Raw genomic sequence first — 19,367 nt, forward strand, 5'->3', positions numbered from 1 at the left:
ATATTTCATATATATGAAATGACATATGGATCCTATTTTGGATAGAATGAAATAGGAGATGTTTTTCATTATCAAAATTCAATTTTCATAATAGCAAAACGAACAATTTGTACAAAAAATAGAATATGATATGTTGTATAAATAACATTTTACTTTCTGAATATGATATCTTAATAAGATCACATTTCAATTTTATAATAACAAATGAGAATACAGAATAGGACATTTCACATGTATAAAATGACATATGGTTCATATTGTGGATACAATGAAATATGAAATTGGACTTTGAATTAGCACATATATTGATAATATGAGATGTTAATATTATCACATTTCAATTTTATGCTAAGAAAATGTAATAATAAAATAGTATATTTCACATGTATAAAATGAGAGATGATATATCCTTGTTGGCAGATATTGAAATATGTAATATCATGTAAACATTTGGATATTCAAATAATGTATGTATCAGTATTTGATTTAAACACAGAAGGATTATTAAATTTCAGTCATTGTTTGCAGATAGTAAAATATGTAATGTCATGTATATCCCATTTCACTTCTATAATGAAAATGACACATGTAAGAAATGACACATCATATGTCCTAGTTGTTAATAATGAAAATATGTAATGTAATAGAGATATCATATTTCATATAAATGAAATTACGTATGGATCACATTTTGGATAGAATGAAAAAAGGAGATGCTTTGAGTATGACATTCCAATTTTTGTAATACGAAAATGAAATATTATGTGGAAAGTAGATTATGATGTGTTGTAAAAAGAACATTTTGCTTTTGTAATATAAGTCCGAATATTTAAATTTCAAGTAGTAAATATGATATTTCAATATATTAATTTGAATTTGAACAATTTAATGAAAGAATGAAATATGAGATGTTAATAATTGAAAATTTCAATTTTATAATATGGAATGTAATAATAAAAAAGGACATTTCACATGTATAAAATGACAGATGATATGTCCAAATTATTAGTCATGGAAATATGTAATGTAATTGATCTCATATTTCATATATATGAAATGACATATGGATCCTATTTTGGATAGAATGAAAAAAGGAGATGCTTTGAGTATGACATTCCAATTTTCGTAATATGAAAATGAAATTATGTGGAAAATAGATTATGATGTGTTGTAAAAAGATCAATTTACTTTTGTAATATAAGTCGGAATATTTATATTTCAAGTAGTAGATATGATATTTCAATATATTAATTTAAATTTGAACAATTCAGTGAAAGAATGAAATATGAGATGTTAATAATTGAACATTTCAATTTTATACTACGGAATATAATAATAAAAAAGGACATTTCACATGTATAAAATGACAGATGATATGTCCAAATTGTTAGTCATGGAAATATGTAATGTAATTGATATCATATTTCATATATATGAAATGACATATGAATCTTATTCTGGATAGAATGAAATAGGAGATGTTTTCATTATCAAAATTCAATTTTCATAATATCAAAACAAAGAATTTTCATTATCAAACTTAAATTTTCATAATATCAAAAAGAACAATTGTGAAAAGAAATGGAATATGATATATTTTGAAAATTTGAGTTTTGTTTGATATTTGAAATAAAAATATTCTACCTCATATTAAGAAAATAAAACGTTATTGTTACAACATCTATTTAATATAATGAAAATTGAAATGTGTTAATGAAAAAAACTCTTATTTTATTCTATATAAAATAGTATCCATATGTCATTTCATAGATATGAGATGTTATATCTATTACATTGCTTATTTCATTACTAACAACTATGACATACCATATGGCTTTCATTACCAAATTTATATGAAGTATTGAAAACTGTCATGTTAATAATTTCATATTTCACATTCTTCATATTTGATAAGTTATTGGGCTTCGAGAAACAGTATTGAAGTATTATATGTTCTGCATATCATATTAGATAAATAAAAAATAGAAATAGTGAAGGATTTCCAAAATATTTACAAGTTGATGTGTAAGAGTGGAATAAAGGTAGGTTATGTTGATTATTGGAAGTACTAGTGTTGTCTACACGGCTTGTACTATTTACATTTGGACCATAGTAGATTGGTGTTGTGTAAAAAATGTATATTCTGATAGGTCAAATCAAAGCCCAGGTTGTAATGAAAAGAGTGCAGCCTTACCTACCAGGGAAGCGTGGTACTGACGCATGTGATTAAATAACAAAGCTGTACAAATGCACCAGTTGTGAGAATCCAATGACCGCAGTGGGATATAAGACAGCCGAAGGAACAATCATATTTTAGAGAGGAGAAATGTTGAAAGGGTGTCATTCATCTGGATCTTCAAGCTCGAGCTCTCTTCGAAGGGTGTACACGTCAGTTAGGAATGGTACAAGCTTGGATCCACCAGAGCTGAGGTGTGCATGCAAGGTTGAGGCGAGGAAGATGATGTCTCGTACCCCACGCAATCCAGATCGAGAATACCTTTCATGTGGAAGCACTGTAAGTTCATTGTTCTTCTTTACTAATTATTTCATGCTAGCACAAATCTAATCTCCATAGCCACAAAAAATTATGAGCAGCCAGGAAGATGCAGCATTTGGATCTGGACAGATCTATTGATGGAGTATGTTGAGAATATGGTGGATTATTGTGGAGCTCCACTTAAGGAGATGCTGGAGGATGCAAACAGAAAGGTTGTAGACCAAGATAAGTTAATTTGTTGTCTGAGGATGAAGATTGAACAAGATATTCATGAGAAAAATAGGCATGTTGAAGAGTTCAGAGTTTGTATAACAAAGCTTGAAGGTTCAGTCTGGAGGTTGAGGATGTTCATATGGGGAACAATCATTTTGGTCTCAACTTGCTTAGCAATTGGTGGATCTCCTTCTAGTCTGTTTACTATAGTATTAGCAGTAACGGTAGTTTATCTGGCTTTAGGATAGCTTTGAAAGCGTCCAAGTGTGTATGAAGATGTAATGTCATTGGAGATCTAGTTATGATTAAGTAAATTGTACTCCTTTATGTATGTGCAGAAGTTAGTGTTATCGATTATTGTTTTCGCACATAATTTGTTTGTAATGAACTGAAATTTGAAATGAAGGATATGGAATGTAATATTAAAAATATATAATTACGTATAAGTGAACTTTGCTGGGAAGTGAAATGAGTAACATACAAAGAATGTATGCAAACAACAATAGGTGATATATCATTTCACATAGCATAACGTAGTTGACATAATGAACAAGTTATATATCATTTCACTTCGAAAATGAGTGTGAAAATAAGTTGAGGAGAAAAAATTACAAGCACGAAGAACAAGCATTAAAGTAATTTTTTCATTCGATTGTTAACCAGAAATGGTCTTGGGAATAGTTCAATGAGAGCTGTAAAAACAAATATACTGATGATAGAGAAATTAAGAGGAACTAACTTAAAAACAGCAAAACGTTCAGCTGTCATTTGGTTACATCATAGCAATAAGTAGTTTGTTCCAAAAGCAGGAAATAACCATACAAAGTTTATGAGTAGCATACATCACGGCGGTTCGACTGAATGAAAGTTGTTCATTTTGATAAACTACTATATCATATGAAATAAGTTGCAACCAGGTGGGGATGGTAAATATAGGAAACGCGGCCGTTGAGGAATCATTCGACTATTGTCTCGATGGAGGATGCTATCTTCTGGATCTCAGGCTTTCTTGGGTTGAGATCATTGAAGCGGTGATAAACCAGTATGTAACATATTTCCTTCCGAAAGACATCCATTTCCCACTATATGTAATGAAGCATAGGTTACTAGTGGAAAAGTGATTGTATACAGCATATTTAAAACTGTTGTTTGTTTGGAATAGTATACCTTGTAATTTGCGACCAGCTCTTTGCCATTGTGACACAATAGGACTTTAATAACCCAGAAACCGCAATCATCACTATAATAATATTAATTATGATTAGTTCATGCAAATGTTGAAGATGTAAATAGAAAAAATTGTAGTATCTATACTTGTTTGTTTGCTTTCCAGCATAGCAATACTTCCTTGGGAAATGGATAAAATTGAAAGCACTCTGATTGAGAACAGCAGTCAATGCTTCTTGCAGATTGCTACACTGCAATGTTTATAAATAATTCATTAGCTAACATAATTAATGTGCAACATTTGAAGGTAGTGTTTGACCCTAAAATTTCAGATATGGGCAAATTGGATTACAGCTAGTAACATGAGTAGAGAGACAGTACTAATGACATACCATGTTGTCCAAGATAACCTTGTGTGGGTCTTCACCTTCTTGTACCTTCTTGTTAGAGTCATAAATTTCAATTGTATTTTGTGTGAAGTTAATGACTGCCAATATCCAATGGTTGTCAAATAGCGTCGGGAGGTACAACTTGAACCAAATAAGACACAATTGATTATTACAAACTTGAACTTCTGTATAATTTTGAAGAGTAAATCATGTAAATGCTGAAATATTACCTGCTCAACATTTTCAAGTGACAACTTACTAAGCTTCTTGCATAGTAATGCGTGCCACGTTTCGTAGGTTTTTTCAACAATTCAGTCTATTGAAAGTGCATACTGGTCAGATAATAACAATGGAAAGGAAATAACCTAAGAACAACAAATATTACTTACTATAATTGTCTGGTCCAAAATAACCTTGGTCTTTGATCCCCAGTCATGCATCATTGCAACAGACATTAACCACATCATGTTTTGACACATCTTTCCTTTTGGCAATAGGCATCTTACAAACTCTCTTTCTGTTACAGAAGCTTCACCTATCCTTATCTTTGTACCGCCGGTATCATTCACGTCACGTTGACGTGTCGAACGCAAACCCCTAAACTTGTTTCTGGCAACAAGAGTGTTGTAAACGTCGTTCAACATCTTGGCCGGATATTTCTTCTTCTTAATGAGCTCAGAAATACCTTCAGCGATCTCTTCTTTCTTCTGATAACGCTGTTTTCTACTCCTCATGGATTCATTGATGCTACCAGCATAAGCAAAACTTTCTCCGTCTGATAATGGGTCATCAAGCTGACGAATATGCTTACAATCAATTGTTTTAGGAGATGAAGGTTCATCTGCAATGTCAATTATCTCTACATCTCTCAAGTTGTGTCCTGAGAGTTAAATATTTGTGAGTCAGAAATGTATTTCTATAATAAGACAAGTATATTGAAAAAACATTTTATATGTGACAACATTCATTGCTTGTATGAACTTACTTGGAGTTAAACGAGAAGTATGTGAGTCTGAAACTTGCTGCCCAAATTTAGAGATATCATCATCTTCAGTGCTGTCGGGGGGTGCTGATTCCACCAACACCTATGGGGACAGGGCCCCTTTCGGTTCGGTGGGAGGCGGAGAGCGCACAAAGAGCGGATCGAGGCGATGCACGCGGGGGGGGGGATTTTATCCAGCTTCGGGCCGCACGGATGCGTAAAACCCTACTGCTGCTTGTTTGTGTGTATTGAATCTTTGCTCAGGAGCGATCGATGCTACCAGACTGAGCGTGGGAGTGTTTCTGGTATCTCCAATGAGCCGAACTGGCCGAACCCCCTACGTTGCGCTTGGGCCTCCTTTTATACTTTCAAGGGGTTACCCACAGGTGGCAACGTAGACTAGAAGGGTAAAAATGGAAAAGGATGCGGTAGGTGCAGCTACCGCTACTGTGGATACAGTGCACCCTACCTACCTCTGACGGCAGGGGACAAGGGCATTAAATGCCTGTCTGAGTCTCCTAAACAGTGTAAAAGGTGACCATTAGGAGCGCCACCGTTTGCCACGATGGGCTTCTCTTCATCTCCGCTTGCCACCACGTACCCCTAGCTGCACGGCCTCCTGCCACGTGTGCTTGGGAGAGTCCCAGAGCGACACGTTAGCAGGTGTGCTGGAGCGCGGGCACGAAGTGGGGGTTTCCCGCGGCAAGCTCCTTGCCGCGGCCGTCGTCTTGTCGCGTCCGGAAGCTTGTCGCTCGCCGGATCTTGCCGGGACGCAGGGCGCGTCGCGGCAAGCTTTCTTGGTATGCCTTGAGTAGTCTTCCCGGCAAGATCCTCTTGCCGGGGTCTTGTCTCTTCCGGCAAGATCCTCTTGTCGGGGCCTTGTTTGGCCTTCCCGGCAAGCTCCTCTTGCCGGGGCCTTGGTTTGAGTACTTTGTTCTTGAATGGTCTTCAAGGGATCCACGGAGGGTCTTGGCGGTCACCCGGCAAGCCTTGCCGCGGGGTGCTGCAACTGCCCGTGCACGAGTTCGGGATACTAGGGTACCCCTACTCTAGTACACCGACAGGAGCCCCCGGGCCTGGGCCATACACGGTGCCGAGCGCTGTTGGGCCAGGCCCAAAATAGTGCACGGGCACGCGCGGCCTAGGTCACGCCGAGTCTAACTCCGCTCCCACCGCGCACGCCCAAAACGGCACGCGTCAATCGCGGCGTCGTGGGAGAGATTGTGGGTGGTTGTTTACTTGGAAGGTCGAAACGTCCGCCCCGTCCCCCTTATAAGCAGGGGAAACAGGGGTATTTCCCCTACCTTCGCCATTTGCTGCTGCAATCTCAGAAACCTCCGCCGCCCTCTTCCGCTTCCAAGGTCGAAAGAGAGCAGCGCTCCGCTCCCATCGCCGTCACCACCACCAGCGCTGTCGATCTCCCCCATCGCCTCCGCCATGCCTCCGAAGTCCGGGAAGGGGAAGGCCACGAAGGCCGCGGCCGGGAAAGCTGTGAAGTCGACCGAAGCGCAGCGGCTTGAGGCGCTGCGGAAGGAGCGGGCCACTTCCCCCCCCCCCGAGCTCTCCGCGGAGGAGCTGAGGGAGTGGTACTATCTCTTCTGGTCGACGGAGACGCGGGCGCATCCGCGCACGAAGGTACTCTCCGCCGTCGCCTCGCAAGCAGCTCCAGTTGGCGGATATCCTTTCTTCGCCGTGTTCTTCTACTGCGGGCTCTGCCCGCCATTCTCTGATTTCTTTTGCGACGTCATGAACACCTATGGACTCCACCTCCTTGACTTTACCCCCAACGCCGTTCTGACCATGGCAGTTTTCGCCCATCTATGCGAAAACTTTGTCGGAGTCCACCCCAACGTAGCTCTCTTCCGCCATTTCTTTATGCCTCGTGTTGAGAGAGGGGAACCTCTTGCCGGCGGGATCGCCTGGATCTCGCGGGCCGGCAAGAAGGAGACCTATCTGGAGGGGGAGCTCCGCAGCAAGTGGGACGAGTGGAGAGCTGATTGGTGCTGGGTTGTAGAAGAGAGCCCGCAGCCGTTCACCGCCCTGCGCCAAGCCCCAGCAGTGCGTGGCAATGACTGGAGCGCTCTGTCCGTGGACGACGACAAGCTGACGATCGCCACCACTCGGATCTTGCGCCTCAGGCTTGCCGGGCTGACTGTAGGAGCTGTTGGCGCAGATTTCCTTCGCCGGCGCATCGCCCCTCTGCAGGCGAGGGGGAGACCTGCCTGGGAATTTGGAGGCCCGGCAGATATCATGAGGTTGCGCCCAGGCCTCAACTTCAACTTCACCGTCATAGAGTTGGACGGGATACTCAAGGAGATATTCAAGCACGACCCACAGCATCCCGAGTGGTTCAGGTTGCCGGCAGGCGTCGTTCCTCTGTGCAACAACTCTTCGCACGACCGCATCTGCGCCATGATGCCGTTGTGTGACTCGCACAGGATTGCTCCAACTTGGCGAGAGCCCGCCGACGACGTCGTGCAGCAGTTCTTTGACAGCCTAGTGGAGGTGGCGGTCAATGCTGACGAGAAGAAGCTCCTCACCCGCGACACCACTGAGCAAGAGATGGAGCGCATCGCCACCAGGGCGGAAGAGGCGGCGGCAGCCGCGGCCGTGGGTGAATTCGGGTTCACCGTGGAGGAAGCGGACGCGGTGTTGGCGATGAGTATTGCCGAACGGGAGCAGCCCGAAGAGGAAGAAGAGCTCGCCGCGCCCGATGCCGAGTCGAACGAGCCCGCCGAGGGTGCAAGCGGCCCGCCATCTCTGAGGAGCTTGCCGCGAGCAGGGCCCGCAGCGCAGCCAAGAAGGCGCCTCCACAGGGTTGGCGACGTAGCAAGGGCGGCAAGTGGGCCAACAGCCGCAGCGTCGCGCGACGCGCTCTACTGTGGCAAGTACGGTTGCCGTGGGAGCGCCTCCTGTCGCAACGACAACTGAAGCGGGGTCGTCTCGGGCTGGCGCCGCAGCCCCCGCCAAGCGGCCAAGGGATCCCACCCCTCCACCTCGTCGTGCCGGAGGTGGGCCGAACTTCGACCTCTCCGCGCTCAGCTCCGACGAGGAAGAGGAAGAAGAGTAAGATTCCCTTGTTGTTCTTGTAGTTCTTCAACTTGCTGGTGTTATCTTGCATCTGATCTGACCCATCCTGGACTCTCCCTTTTCAGGACTCTGGCCCAGAGGGCGGCGAAGAGGGCCAAGGCTCAGGTGGTGGTCATCGAGGACGAGCCCACTGCGACGACAGGAGGCGCGCCCGAGACCACCCTACCAGATCCGGCCATCACTTCGCAGAGCAGCCCCCAGCGCAGCCCCCAGCGTGAGCATATGGTTTACTTTCTGCTTCTGGGTGCGCGTGGTTGCTCTTTTCCTTTTTTGACATCCGATCACTGGTTTGTTTGTGCAGGAGCAGAACAGCTTGATCAAGAGGGCGTGGTGATCTCCTCCGACTCGTCGTCTGCTTCGACTATGCCGCCAAGGGCGGACTCCCCGGCAGGGAGCGTCCTCCGGTAAGGGAGGAGCCTCCGGCAAGGGAGGAGTCTCCGGCAAGGCACAGCGCTAACGATCCGCCGGTGGTGGAGGTCGCGACGGCAGATCCTAGCACAGGTAGCCCTTCTTGCCCGAAACTTTCCTTGTAGTCTTCTGCTGATTTCTCTTCTCGAACACTTGTTTGATTTCTCCTTCTTCTTTGGTCGTCAGACCCACCCTCCACGGATCCGATGGAGACCGAGGCGGGTGGCGAGGAAGACGCGCGCGGCAATACTGATGATGCCGCGGCCACCGAAGAAGGAGCCGGCGCTGACGTGCCCGCCGGCGAAGAGGCCGCCAAGACTGCTGCCGAAGAAGCTGGCGGGGGATCTGGCGATCGCACTGACGGCCCTGAGGCCGCAGGAGCGTCGGGCGCTGCACCGACCGCCGATCCCTCCGCCGCTGCCGCAGCGTCAGGCTCCGAGGAGCCCCAGTCCGGCGCCTATCTGAAGGCTGGCGAGGGCATCTTCATCAAGCTCCCCTGGACGTCGAGCTCCAGGGCGCCGGTGGAAGGAGAAGCTCTGGATGGGGAGGTGCTTGCCTCCGCCGGGTTGTCGATCGTCGACTCGCCGGGAAGCAGCAGCGGCGAGCCTGAGGAGGAGCGGTTGCTACGGAGGCTGCTGGCGCTCTACCGCGCCCGCCAGGTCAAGTTGGAGTCCCGGGAAGCGCTTGTCGCGAGGGCGAGCGTGGACATAGAGAAGCGCGCGGAGGAGCTCCGGGGTCTTCGCCAAGAAACTCTCCGGGCCTTGGCGGAGGAGCGGGAGCAGCTTGCTGAGGAGCGGAAGGCCTTCCTCCTCGAGAAGGCCGAAGCTGAAGAGCAGCAGCGGCTCACCGGCGAGAAGCTGTACGCGCGAGAAGGCGAGCTGACTCAGCGGAAAGTGAACCTCGACAGCCACGAAGAGGAGCTTGCCGCGCGCGAACGGGCACTTGGCGGGACGCTCCAAGAGGCAAAGGATACGGCTGCGGCTGCCGAGGCCGCCAAGAAAGACTTGGAGGCAAAGGTGGCGCAGCTAGAAACTGATCTGAAGGTTGGTGGCAAAGAGCTTGCCGCGCTCAAGCTAGAGCGCGAGAAGGACGCCCTTGCCCACGGTGAGTTGCAGGGCCAACTCTCCGAAAAGGGCAAAGAGCTACATGCCGCCAAGGATTCCAACGCTGATCTGGAGCTGAAGCTGGCCACCTTGACGGAGACATTGGACAGCGCCAGGAAACGGGAGGCAGACTTGAAGAAGGACATCGAGGCCAACGAGGCGCTGCTGGCGAGAGCCGCCGAAACCCAGAATCTCCTCAGAGATACCGTGGAGCTCTGGACGGAGGGTCTCGTGAATATTGCTGCAGTCATCGAAGAGGAGCTGGTGCATTTGGGGGTGGAAGGCTTCGGGTACTCCTCCGACGAGAACCTCCAACCCAGCGCCAAGCTCACTCTGTTCTTCAAAGGCGTGGCGGCGGCGCTCCAGCAACTCCGGGAATGGATCCCAAAGCAGTTGGCCGACGAGTCACGCTCGATTTGTGCCGGAGTTCTGGAGAAGGTGCTGGTGAAGGTGGCCTTCCGCAATCCGGGCCTCAACCTTACCAACGTCCTCAAGAAGCTGCCGGCGGACGCTGATCTTGACGCACTTAAGGCCCTCGTCGCACCCATTGTGGACAGGGTGAACGAGGTCAAAAGGGTTGACGGCGGTCGCGTAGATTAGGCCGTCCGTTTTCTTCTTTTCTTGTCGCTGCCAGTCATGTCATGGGAACACTTTATTAGAGGCGCGACAAGTTATTTTTGTAATATAACTCTATCTTAGGCAAAAAATTGATGTGTTACTTCCTTTACTCGACTCTTGGCTTTGTATGGTTCTGCCCTACGCTTTCTAGGGAAACTTGCCGGTGCAGGCACCCTTGCCGCGAGCGCCGAGTGCGGAACTTCAGCAGCCTGCTGGCGGGGTCGCTACCGACAAGCAACCTTGTCGCAACTAGTTGCAGCTCACTTAAGTTGTTGAGCGAACTCGAAACAAAGTAAGGGCGCTAGCAGCTCACTTAAGTTGCTGAGCGGACTCGAAGCAAAGTAAGGGCGCTAGCAGCTCACTTAAGTTGTTGAGCGGGCTCGAAACAAAATAAAGGCGCAACTAGCTACGAGTTGGTTCCTCCGCGCACAGGTTTTCCATACAAAGCACGGTCGTTCAAGGAAAATAACTCAAAAACTTAAAAAACTGATTGCTCAAGCTTTAGCAACTTAGCTTTTCTGTCGTCTGCTTCCCGGCAAGGAGAAACCTTCTTGAACGGCCTGGTCCACACCATTATCTTCTCCTCCCCCCCCCCCGGTAAACCTTGTGGGCGAGGGAACCTTCCTTCTTTTGAGAAAGAAACAGAGAAATAAAGTAATGATATGGAGCCTTGGGCTCGTTATTGCTTACCGGGGTCTAGTGCTGCACAAAGTGTCAGATAATATATGCGAAAAAGGATTATAGCATAAAAGAAAGCTGACAAGATGTGCGGGGCACATGAACTTTACTAGTGCACGGGGTCTGCGCCCGGCTCTGTACAAAGGATTACATGCAACAGCGGCAAGACTTGTACAGAAAGGTGGTTGCCGGACAGGGTCCGACAACCGCGCCTTACGGGTAAAACTTACGAAGATGCTCGATGTTCCAGGAGTTGCTCACCGGAATGCCATCTTCGGTCTCAAGGCGGACAGCGCCGGGCCTAGTGACTCGTTTCACCCGATAAGGGCCTTCCCACTTCGGCGTCAACTTGTTGGAATTCTTGGCCGACTGAACGCGCCGAAGAACAAGGTCGCCTTCCTCGAGACTCCTGGCATTGACTCTGCGGCTATGGTAGCGGCGCAGAGCTTGCTGGTAGCGAGCGGCTCGCACAGCAGCCTGGAGACGGTCTTCCTCAAGGAGCAGCGCGTCATCTTGCCGCAGCTGCTCTTGCTCGAGCTCATCATAAGCGAGCACTCGAGGTGACCCGTATACGAGTTCCGTGGGGAGAACTGCCTCCGCTCCATAGACTAGAGCGAAGGGTGTCTGGCCAGTGGCTCGATTTGGCGTCGTCCTGATCGACCAAAGAACCACCGGCAGCTCCTCGATCCAGTTTCTTCCGCACTTGTGCAGCCTGTCGAAAGTTCTGGTCTTGAGGCCTCGCAGCACTTCAGCGTTTGCCCTCTCCGCTTGACCGTTGCTTCTCGGATGAGCAACAGAAGCGAAGCAGACCTTGGCGCCAAGATCTTGGACGTACTGCATGAAGGTGCGGCTCGTAAACTGTGTGCCGTTGTCGGTGATGATCCTGTTAGGGATCCCGAAACGGCAAACAATCGACCTGAAGAACTTGACTGCTGACTGTGCTGTCACCTTCCTCACTGGTTCCACTTCCGGCCACTTTGTGAACTTGTCGATTGCAACGTACAAGAACTCAAAGCCCCCGACAGCTCGGGGGAAGGGGCCGAGGATGTCGAGCCCCCAGACCGAAAATGGCCAGGATAAAGGGATCGTCTGGAGAGCTTGAGCTGGCTGGTGTATCTGTTTGGAATGGAACTGGCACGCTTCACACTTGGTTACTTGTGCAGTTGCATCCTGGAGGGCTGTCGGCCAGAAGAAGCCTTGTCGGAATGCTTTGCCGACAAGTGCTCTTGCGCCAATGTGGTGACCACATATGCCTCCATGTATCTCTGCCAACAGCTGTTGTCCATCTTCCCGGCGAATGCACTTCAATTTCACACCGTTGAGTCTTATTCTGTACAGTGTGCTGTCGACAAACTTGTACATACTTGACTGCCGGGCTACTTTTTCAGCTTCTTCTTGCTCTTCGGGAAGCTCTCCTGTCTGAAGGAAACGGACAATCTGCTGCGCCCATGCTGGAGCTTGCGGCTCGACAACAAGGACTAAAGGCATATCTGTTGCTGCGGGAACATCCGCTTCTACGGCAAGAACCTGCGGTTCGGCCGGAGCGTGATATTCCCCGGCAAGCTTGCCGGAGCAGAACTTGCCGGGAGCGTTTGCTTCGACAGAACAAACCATAAGGTTTGCCGGAGCAGACTGCCCCTCAGCATCTTTGGTGTTGATCTTGGGGACTTTCTTGGCGGCGGCTTCGGGGAGCTCTGCCGGAAAGTAGTCACTGGAAACCAACTTCCTCTTTTTGCTTGGTCCAGTTGATGGTGTCACGGATGGTTGAGTCAGCTTGAGCAAAAAAAACCCTAGTTCCACAGGTAACTTTAGTGCTGCGCACTTTGACAGGCCGTCAGCAATATCATTCTGAGCTCGTGGAACGTGTTCCATTTGCAGGCCGTCAAAGTGTGCTTCTAGCTTTCTCACTTCATCAACTTAAGCTTCCATCAATGGACTCTGGTAGTTCTTGTTCACTTGGCGGACGACAAGCTGTGAGTCACCCTTGATAATGAGCTTCTTGATCCCAAGGTCGGCTGCGATTCTGAGACCGGCAAGCAATCCTTCATACTCTGCAGTATTGTTGGTTGCTTGCTCTTTGGGAAAGTGCATCTGGACTATGTACTTGAGGTGCTCTCCGGTGGGTGCGATAAGCAGCACGCCAGCTAAATCTTCGTCGTCTTCATCGACATGCCACCGAAGAAGAAGGGTTCGGAGACAGCTGTCCCGTCTGCGTCGCTTCCACCGCCTCCGGAGCAAACGGGTGGTGGAGTGGACGCCGGCGGAGGAATGGGCGTCGACGAGGGTGCCCACAACGCTGCCAAGTCCAAGGACAAGGCGGCACAGACCTCGGCGTCCATGCGAGCACCGCGCCCCTCTCAGGAGGCGCGGGACCAGCAGTGTCATAGCGTTCGCAGCGCTATACGTCCGCTGACCCAACATCAAGCTGGTGGTTCGCGTGGCGTTCAAGACCAGCATGCACGCCAGCATGCTGGCCCCAGCGAGGTGCGGTCGCCGGGACGGGACGCTGCTCCTTCTAACTTGGTTAGGAGTCCGAGCACGCCCCTCTCCTCGCACCGTTCACCTCCGCCGCCCACCACTCCAGCAGAAGCCTTGGCGCGGGCCCAGCTGCTCTTGGACTATCCTCCGACGGCGGACAAGACCGACGAATGGAGGGCCACTATCCAGAGCCTCATCGGCTTCGCCAACGGCGATACTGCGCGGCGACCAAGCACCTCGCTGCCGCGGCAGGACAGCCGGACGCGAGCCGATGGCAACAATACTGAGGGAGGTGCGACTTCCATGCACTCCCCACTACGAAGGCCAAAATCGCCGACTCGCCGGGTCCACCCCAACAGCGGCTCCACCGCGTCGTCGGACCCTCGAGTCCGTCGCGACCAGCGCCAAGTTCTCCATGAACGACAACAAGAAGACGCCCGAACCCGCATCGAGCGCCGAAGAGAAGCGCGACGTCAATCTGACAAGCGCGCTGGGCTCTCTGTTGACATGCATGCGCCAGGGGAACCAGGCGATCTGCCGTACGCGGTAGGTTGTCCTGCGTTCACCCGTGAGCTGCGGCAAGTCCAGTGGCCCAGCACAAAGAATTTCAAGCCAGACGTGCCGGAGAAGTACGACGACAAGACGCATCCGTCGGAGTTCCTCAGCATCTACACCATTGCGGTGCAGGCTGCCGGGGGGCGAGATGACAAGATTCTTGCCAACTACTTCCTGCTGGTGCTCAAACCCAATGTCAGATCCTGGCTCATGCACTTGCCGGACAACTCCATATCCACCTGGGCTGATCTGTGCCATCAGTTTGTCGGCGCCTTTACAGGCGGCCACAAGCCACATGGCCAAGAGAGCGATCTTCATCTGCTCGCCCAGAAGGAAGGAGAGCCATTGTGCAAGTACATTCAGAGATTCAGCCGCGTACAACACAACATCCCAGACGTCCACCCCGCCGCGATCATCAGCGCGTTCCATCAGAACGTGCGAAACCGAAGGATGAGGGAGGAGATGGCGATGTGTAAGATCAGAGACGTCAGCAAGCTTTACGCCTTGGCTGACAAGTGTGCACGCGCTGAAGAGGGGAGGAGGCTCCCCGGAGAGAGTATAGGAGCAGGAGGATCTGACAGTGAGGATCTGACAAGGATGCCCTTATCTGCGCCGACAAGATCTACCGGGAAGTAGCAGCCGTAGCCGATCACCACACACTTGCCGCTGAAGCTCCCGGGGGGAAGAAGAAGGCCAAGTCCGGCAAGAGCTCTGATGCCCACTCCGGCAAGCGCACCTCTTCGGCGTGCTGCGCTACCGTCGAGGTCGCACCATCGAACTCCACCGGCAAGTGCAAGAAGACGATGGCAGCTCCACCCGAGACCAAGAAGGTGTCCGCCAAGAAGGACGGCACTGGTGGTACCTTCACCATCAGTGCCACACTTGACCCCAAATACGAAAGCGCGCTCATTGCTTTCCTGCGGGCGAATGTCGACGTGTTTGCATGGCAACCGTCAGATATCCCCGGTGTTCCCAGGAAAGTAATCGAGCACCACCTTGCCGTCTGTCCTCATGCGCGGCCCGTCAAGCAGAGAGTCAGGAAGCAGGCAGTGGAGCGCCAAGATTTCATTGCAGAAGAGATCAGGAAATTGGAAGCAGCAGGCCTTGTCAGAGGAGTGCTCCATCCCACGTGGTTGGCCAATCCTGTAGTCGTGCGCAAGGCGAGCGGGAAGTGGAGGCTTTGTATAGACTTCACTGATGTCAATAAAGCTTGTCCCAAAGATCCATTTCCCTTGCCGCGCATTGACCAGATTGTTGACTCCACAGCTGGATGTGATTTGCTTTCATTTCTTGATGCGTATTCTGGATACCATCAAATCTTCATGGCAGAAGAGGATGAGGAGAAAACCGCATTTATCACCCCTTGTGGCACATACTGTTTTGTACGGATGCCCTTTGGGTTGAAGAATGCTGGTTCAACATTTGCAAGAGTAGTCCATGTCGCTTTTGAGCCACAGATACACAGAAATGTGGAAACCTACATGGATGATATAGTGGTCAAGAGCAAGGACAAGGCTACCCTGATCCAAGATTTAGAAGAAACTTTTGCAAATCTGCGCAAGATCAACCTCAGGCTCAACCCCGAGAAGTGCGTGTTTGGAGTCCCTTCCGGCAAGCTTCTCGGGTTCTTTGTGTCTCAGCGGGGGATTGAAGCCAACCCCGACAAGATTAAGGCCATCGAGCAGATTGAAGCAGCGAAGCGCGTCAAGGATGTGCGAAGGCTTGCCGGTTGCGTGGCTGCTCTCAGCAGGTTTATCTCTAAGTCTGCTGAGCGCGCCCTGCCGTTTTTCAGAATATTAAAAAAGGCAGGTCAGGATTGTCGAGTGGGCATTGGAACTGTCAAGCTTTGGCCTCAAGTTTGAGAGCACTGCAACTATCCAAAGCAGGGCATTGGCAGAGTTCATAGCAGACTGGACGCCAACTCCAGATGAAGAAATTCCAGAGGCGAGCATCCCCGTCAAGGAGTCAAGCAAAGAGTGGCTGATGTACTTTGATGGTGCCTTCTCGCTGCAAGGCGCCGGTGCTGGGGTGCTGCTTATCGCACCCACCGGAGAGCACCTCAAGTACATAGTCTAGATGCACTTTCCCAAAGAGCAAGCAACCAACAATACTGCAGAGTATGAAGGGTTGCTTGCCGGTCTCAGAATCGCAGCCGACCTTGGGATCAAGAAGCTCATTATCAGGGGTGACTCACAGCTTGTCGTCCACCAAGTGAACAAGAACTACCAGAGTCCATTGATGGAAGCTTATGTTGATGAAGTGAGAAAGCTAGAAGCACACTTTGACGGCCTGCAAATGGAACACGTTCCACGAGCTCAGAACGATATTGCTGACGGCCTGTCAAAGTGCGCAGCACTAAAGTTACCTGTGGAACCAGGGTTTTTTTTGCTCAAGCTGACTCAACCATCCGTGACACCATCAACTGGACCAAGCAAAAAGAGGAAGTTGGTTTCCAGTGACTACTTTCCGGCAGAGCTCCCCGAAGCCGCCGCCAAGAAAGTCCCCAAGATCAACACCAAAGATGCTGAGGGGCAGTCTGCTCCGGCAAACCTTATGGTTTGTTTCGTCGAAGCAAACGCTCCCGGCAAGTTCTGCTCCGGCAAGCTTGCCGGGGAATATCACGCTCCGGCCGAACCGCAGGTTCTTGCCGTAGAAGCGGATGTTCCCGCAGCAACAGATATGCCTTTAGTCCTTGTTGTCGAGCCGCAAGCTCCAGCATGGGCGCAGCAGATTGTCCGTTTCCTTCAGACAGGAGAGCTTCCCGAAGAGCAAGAAGAAGCTGAAAAAGTAGCCCGGCAGTCAAGTATGTACAAGTTTGTCGACAGCACACTGTACAGAATAAGACTCAACGGTGTGAAATTGAAGTGCATTCGCCGGGAAGATGGACAACAGCTGTTGGCAGAGATACATGGAGGCATATGTGGTCACCACATTGGCGTAAGAGCACTTGTCGGCAAAGCGTTCCGACAAGGCTTCTTCTGGCCGACAGCCCTCCAGGATGCAACTGCACAAGTAACCAAGTGTGAAGCGTGCCAGTTCCATTCCAAACAGATACACCAGCCAGCTCAAGCTCTCTAGACGATCCCTTTATCCTGGCCATTTTCGGTCTGGGGGCTCGACATCCTCGGCCCCTTCCCCCGAGCTGTCGGGGGCTTTGAGTTCTTGTACGTTGCAATCGACAAGTTCACAAAGTGGCCGGAAGTGGAACCAGTGAGGAAGGTGACAGCACAGTCAGCAGTCAAGTTCTTCAGGTCGATTGTTTGCCGTTTCGGGATCCCTAACAGGATCATCACCGACAACGGCACACAGTTTACGAGCCGCACCTTTATGCAGTGCGTCCAAGATCTTGGCGCCAAGGTCTGCTTCGCTTCTGTTGCTCATCCCAGAAGCAACGGTCAAGCGGAGAGAGCAAACGCTGAAGTGCTGCGAGGCCTCAAGACAAGAACTTTCGACAGGCTGCACAAGTGTGGAAGAAACTGGATCGAGGAGCTGTCGGTGGTTCTTTGGTCGATCAGGACGACGCCAAATCGAGCCACTAGCCAGACACCCTTCGCTCTAGTCTATGGAGCGGAGGCAGTTCTCCCCACAGAACTCGTATACGGGTCACCTCGAGTGCTCGCTTATGATGAGCTCGAGCAAGAGCAGCTGCGGCAAGATGACGCGCTGCTCCTTGAGGAAGACCGTCTCCAAGCAAATATTCACGAGACTGCAGCAATATTCACCCGAAGCCTTCCACCCCCAAATGCACCAGCTCCTCTTCGATGACTGCAGCAATATTCACGAGACCCTCCGTCCAGAGCTCCACGGTATCTCTGAGGAGATTCTGGGTTTCGGCGGCTCTCGCCAGCAGCGCCTCGTTGGCCTCGATGTCCTTCTTCAAGTCTGCCTCCCGTTTCCTGGCGCTGTCCAACGTCTCCGTCAAGGTGGCCAGCTTCAGCTCCAGATCAGCGTTGGAATCCTTGGCGGCACGCAGCTCTTTGCCCTTTTCGGAGAGTTGGCCCTGCAACTCACTGTGGGCAAGGGCGTCCTTCTCGCGCTCTAGCTTGAGCGCGGCAAGCTCTTTGCCACCAACCTTCAGATCAGTTTCTAGCTGCGCCACCTTTGCCTCCAAGTCTTTCTTGGCGGCCTCGGCAGCCGCAGCCGTATCCTTTGCCTCTTGGAGCGTCCCGCCAAGTGCCCGTTCGCGCGCGGCAAACTCCTCTTCGTGGCTGTCGAGGTTCACTTTCCGCTGAGTCAGCTCGCCTTCTCGCGCGTACAGCTTCTCGCCGGTGAGCCGCTGCTGCTCTTCAGCCTCGGCCTTCTCGAGGAGGAAGGCCTTCCGCTCCTCAGCAAGCTGCTCCCGCTCCTCCGCCAAGGCCCGGAGAGTTTCTTGGCGAAGACCCCGGAGCTCCTCCGCGCGCTTCTCTATGTCCACGCTCGCCCTCGCGACAAGCGCTTCCCGGGACTCCAACTTGACCTGGCGGGCGCGGTAGAGCGCCAGCAGCCTCCGTAGCAACCGCTCCTCCTCAGGCTCGCCGCTGCTGCTTCCCGGCGAGTCGACGATCGACAACCCGACGGAGGCAAGCACCTCCCCATCCAGAGCTTCTCCTTCCACCGGCGCCCTGGAGCTCGACGTCCAGGGGAGCTTGATGAAGATGCCCTCGCCAGCCTTCAGATAGGCGCCGGACTGGGGCTCCTCGGAGCCTGACGCTGCGGCAGCGGCGGAGGGATCGGCGGTCGGTGCAGCGCCCGACGCTCCTGCGGCCTCAGGGCCGTCAGTGCGATCGCCAGATCCCCCGCCAGCTTCTTCGGCAGCAGTCTTGGCGGCCTCTTCGCCAGCGGGCACGTCAGCGCCGGCTCCTTCTTCGGTGGCCGCGGCATCATCAGTATTGCCGCGCGCGTCTTCCTCGCCGCCCGCCTCGGTCTCCATCGGATCCGTGGAGGGTGGGTCTGACGACCAAAGAAGAAGGAGAAATCAAACAAGTGTTCGAGAAGAGAAATCAGCAGAAGACTACAAGGAAAGTTTCGGGCAAGAAGGGCTACCTGTGCTAGGATCTGCCGTCGTGACCTCCACCACCGGCGGATCGTTAGCGCTGTCCCTTGCCGGAGACTCCTCCCTTGCCGGAGGCTCCTCCCTTACCGGAGGACGCTCCCTGCCGGGGAGTCCGCCCTTGGCGGCGTAGTCGAAGCAGACGACGAGTCGGAGGAGA

General features: G+C 50.7%; 1 protein-coding gene across 2 annotated transcripts in view; it reads right to left on the bottom strand.

The window, feature by feature from the left end:
• Window positions 1-3,440: 3,440 nt before the first annotated feature.
• LOC123072520 (uridine 5'-monophosphate synthase) overlaps window positions 3,441-19,367 on the bottom strand; it is a 38,383-nt gene continuing 22,456 nt past the window's right edge. The window contains exons 9-12 of one of the 2 annotated variants that reach the window (XM_044496090.1): window positions 4,270-4,407; window positions 4,025-4,128; window positions 3,878-3,950; window positions 3,441-3,792 (exon numbers count right to left, since the gene is read on the bottom strand). In XM_044496090.1, the coding sequence (XP_044352025.1) occupies window positions 3,667-3,792; window positions 3,878-3,950; window positions 4,025-4,128; window positions 4,270-4,407 (441 nt within the window). In that variant the 3' untranslated portion in view covers window positions 3,441-3,666. Of the gene's footprint in view, window positions 3,793-3,877; window positions 3,951-4,024; window positions 4,129-4,269; window positions 4,408-4,927; window positions 5,147-19,367 lie in introns of those variants that run through there. The other variant, XM_044496091.1, reaches the window with a different exon arrangement.

Source organism: Triticum aestivum, chromosome 3B (assembly GCF_018294505.1).
Source record: "Triticum aestivum cultivar Chinese Spring chromosome 3B, IWGSC CS RefSeq v2.1, whole genome shotgun sequence".
Lineage (NCBI taxonomy): Eukaryota > Viridiplantae > Streptophyta > Magnoliopsida > Poales > Poaceae > Triticum > Triticum aestivum.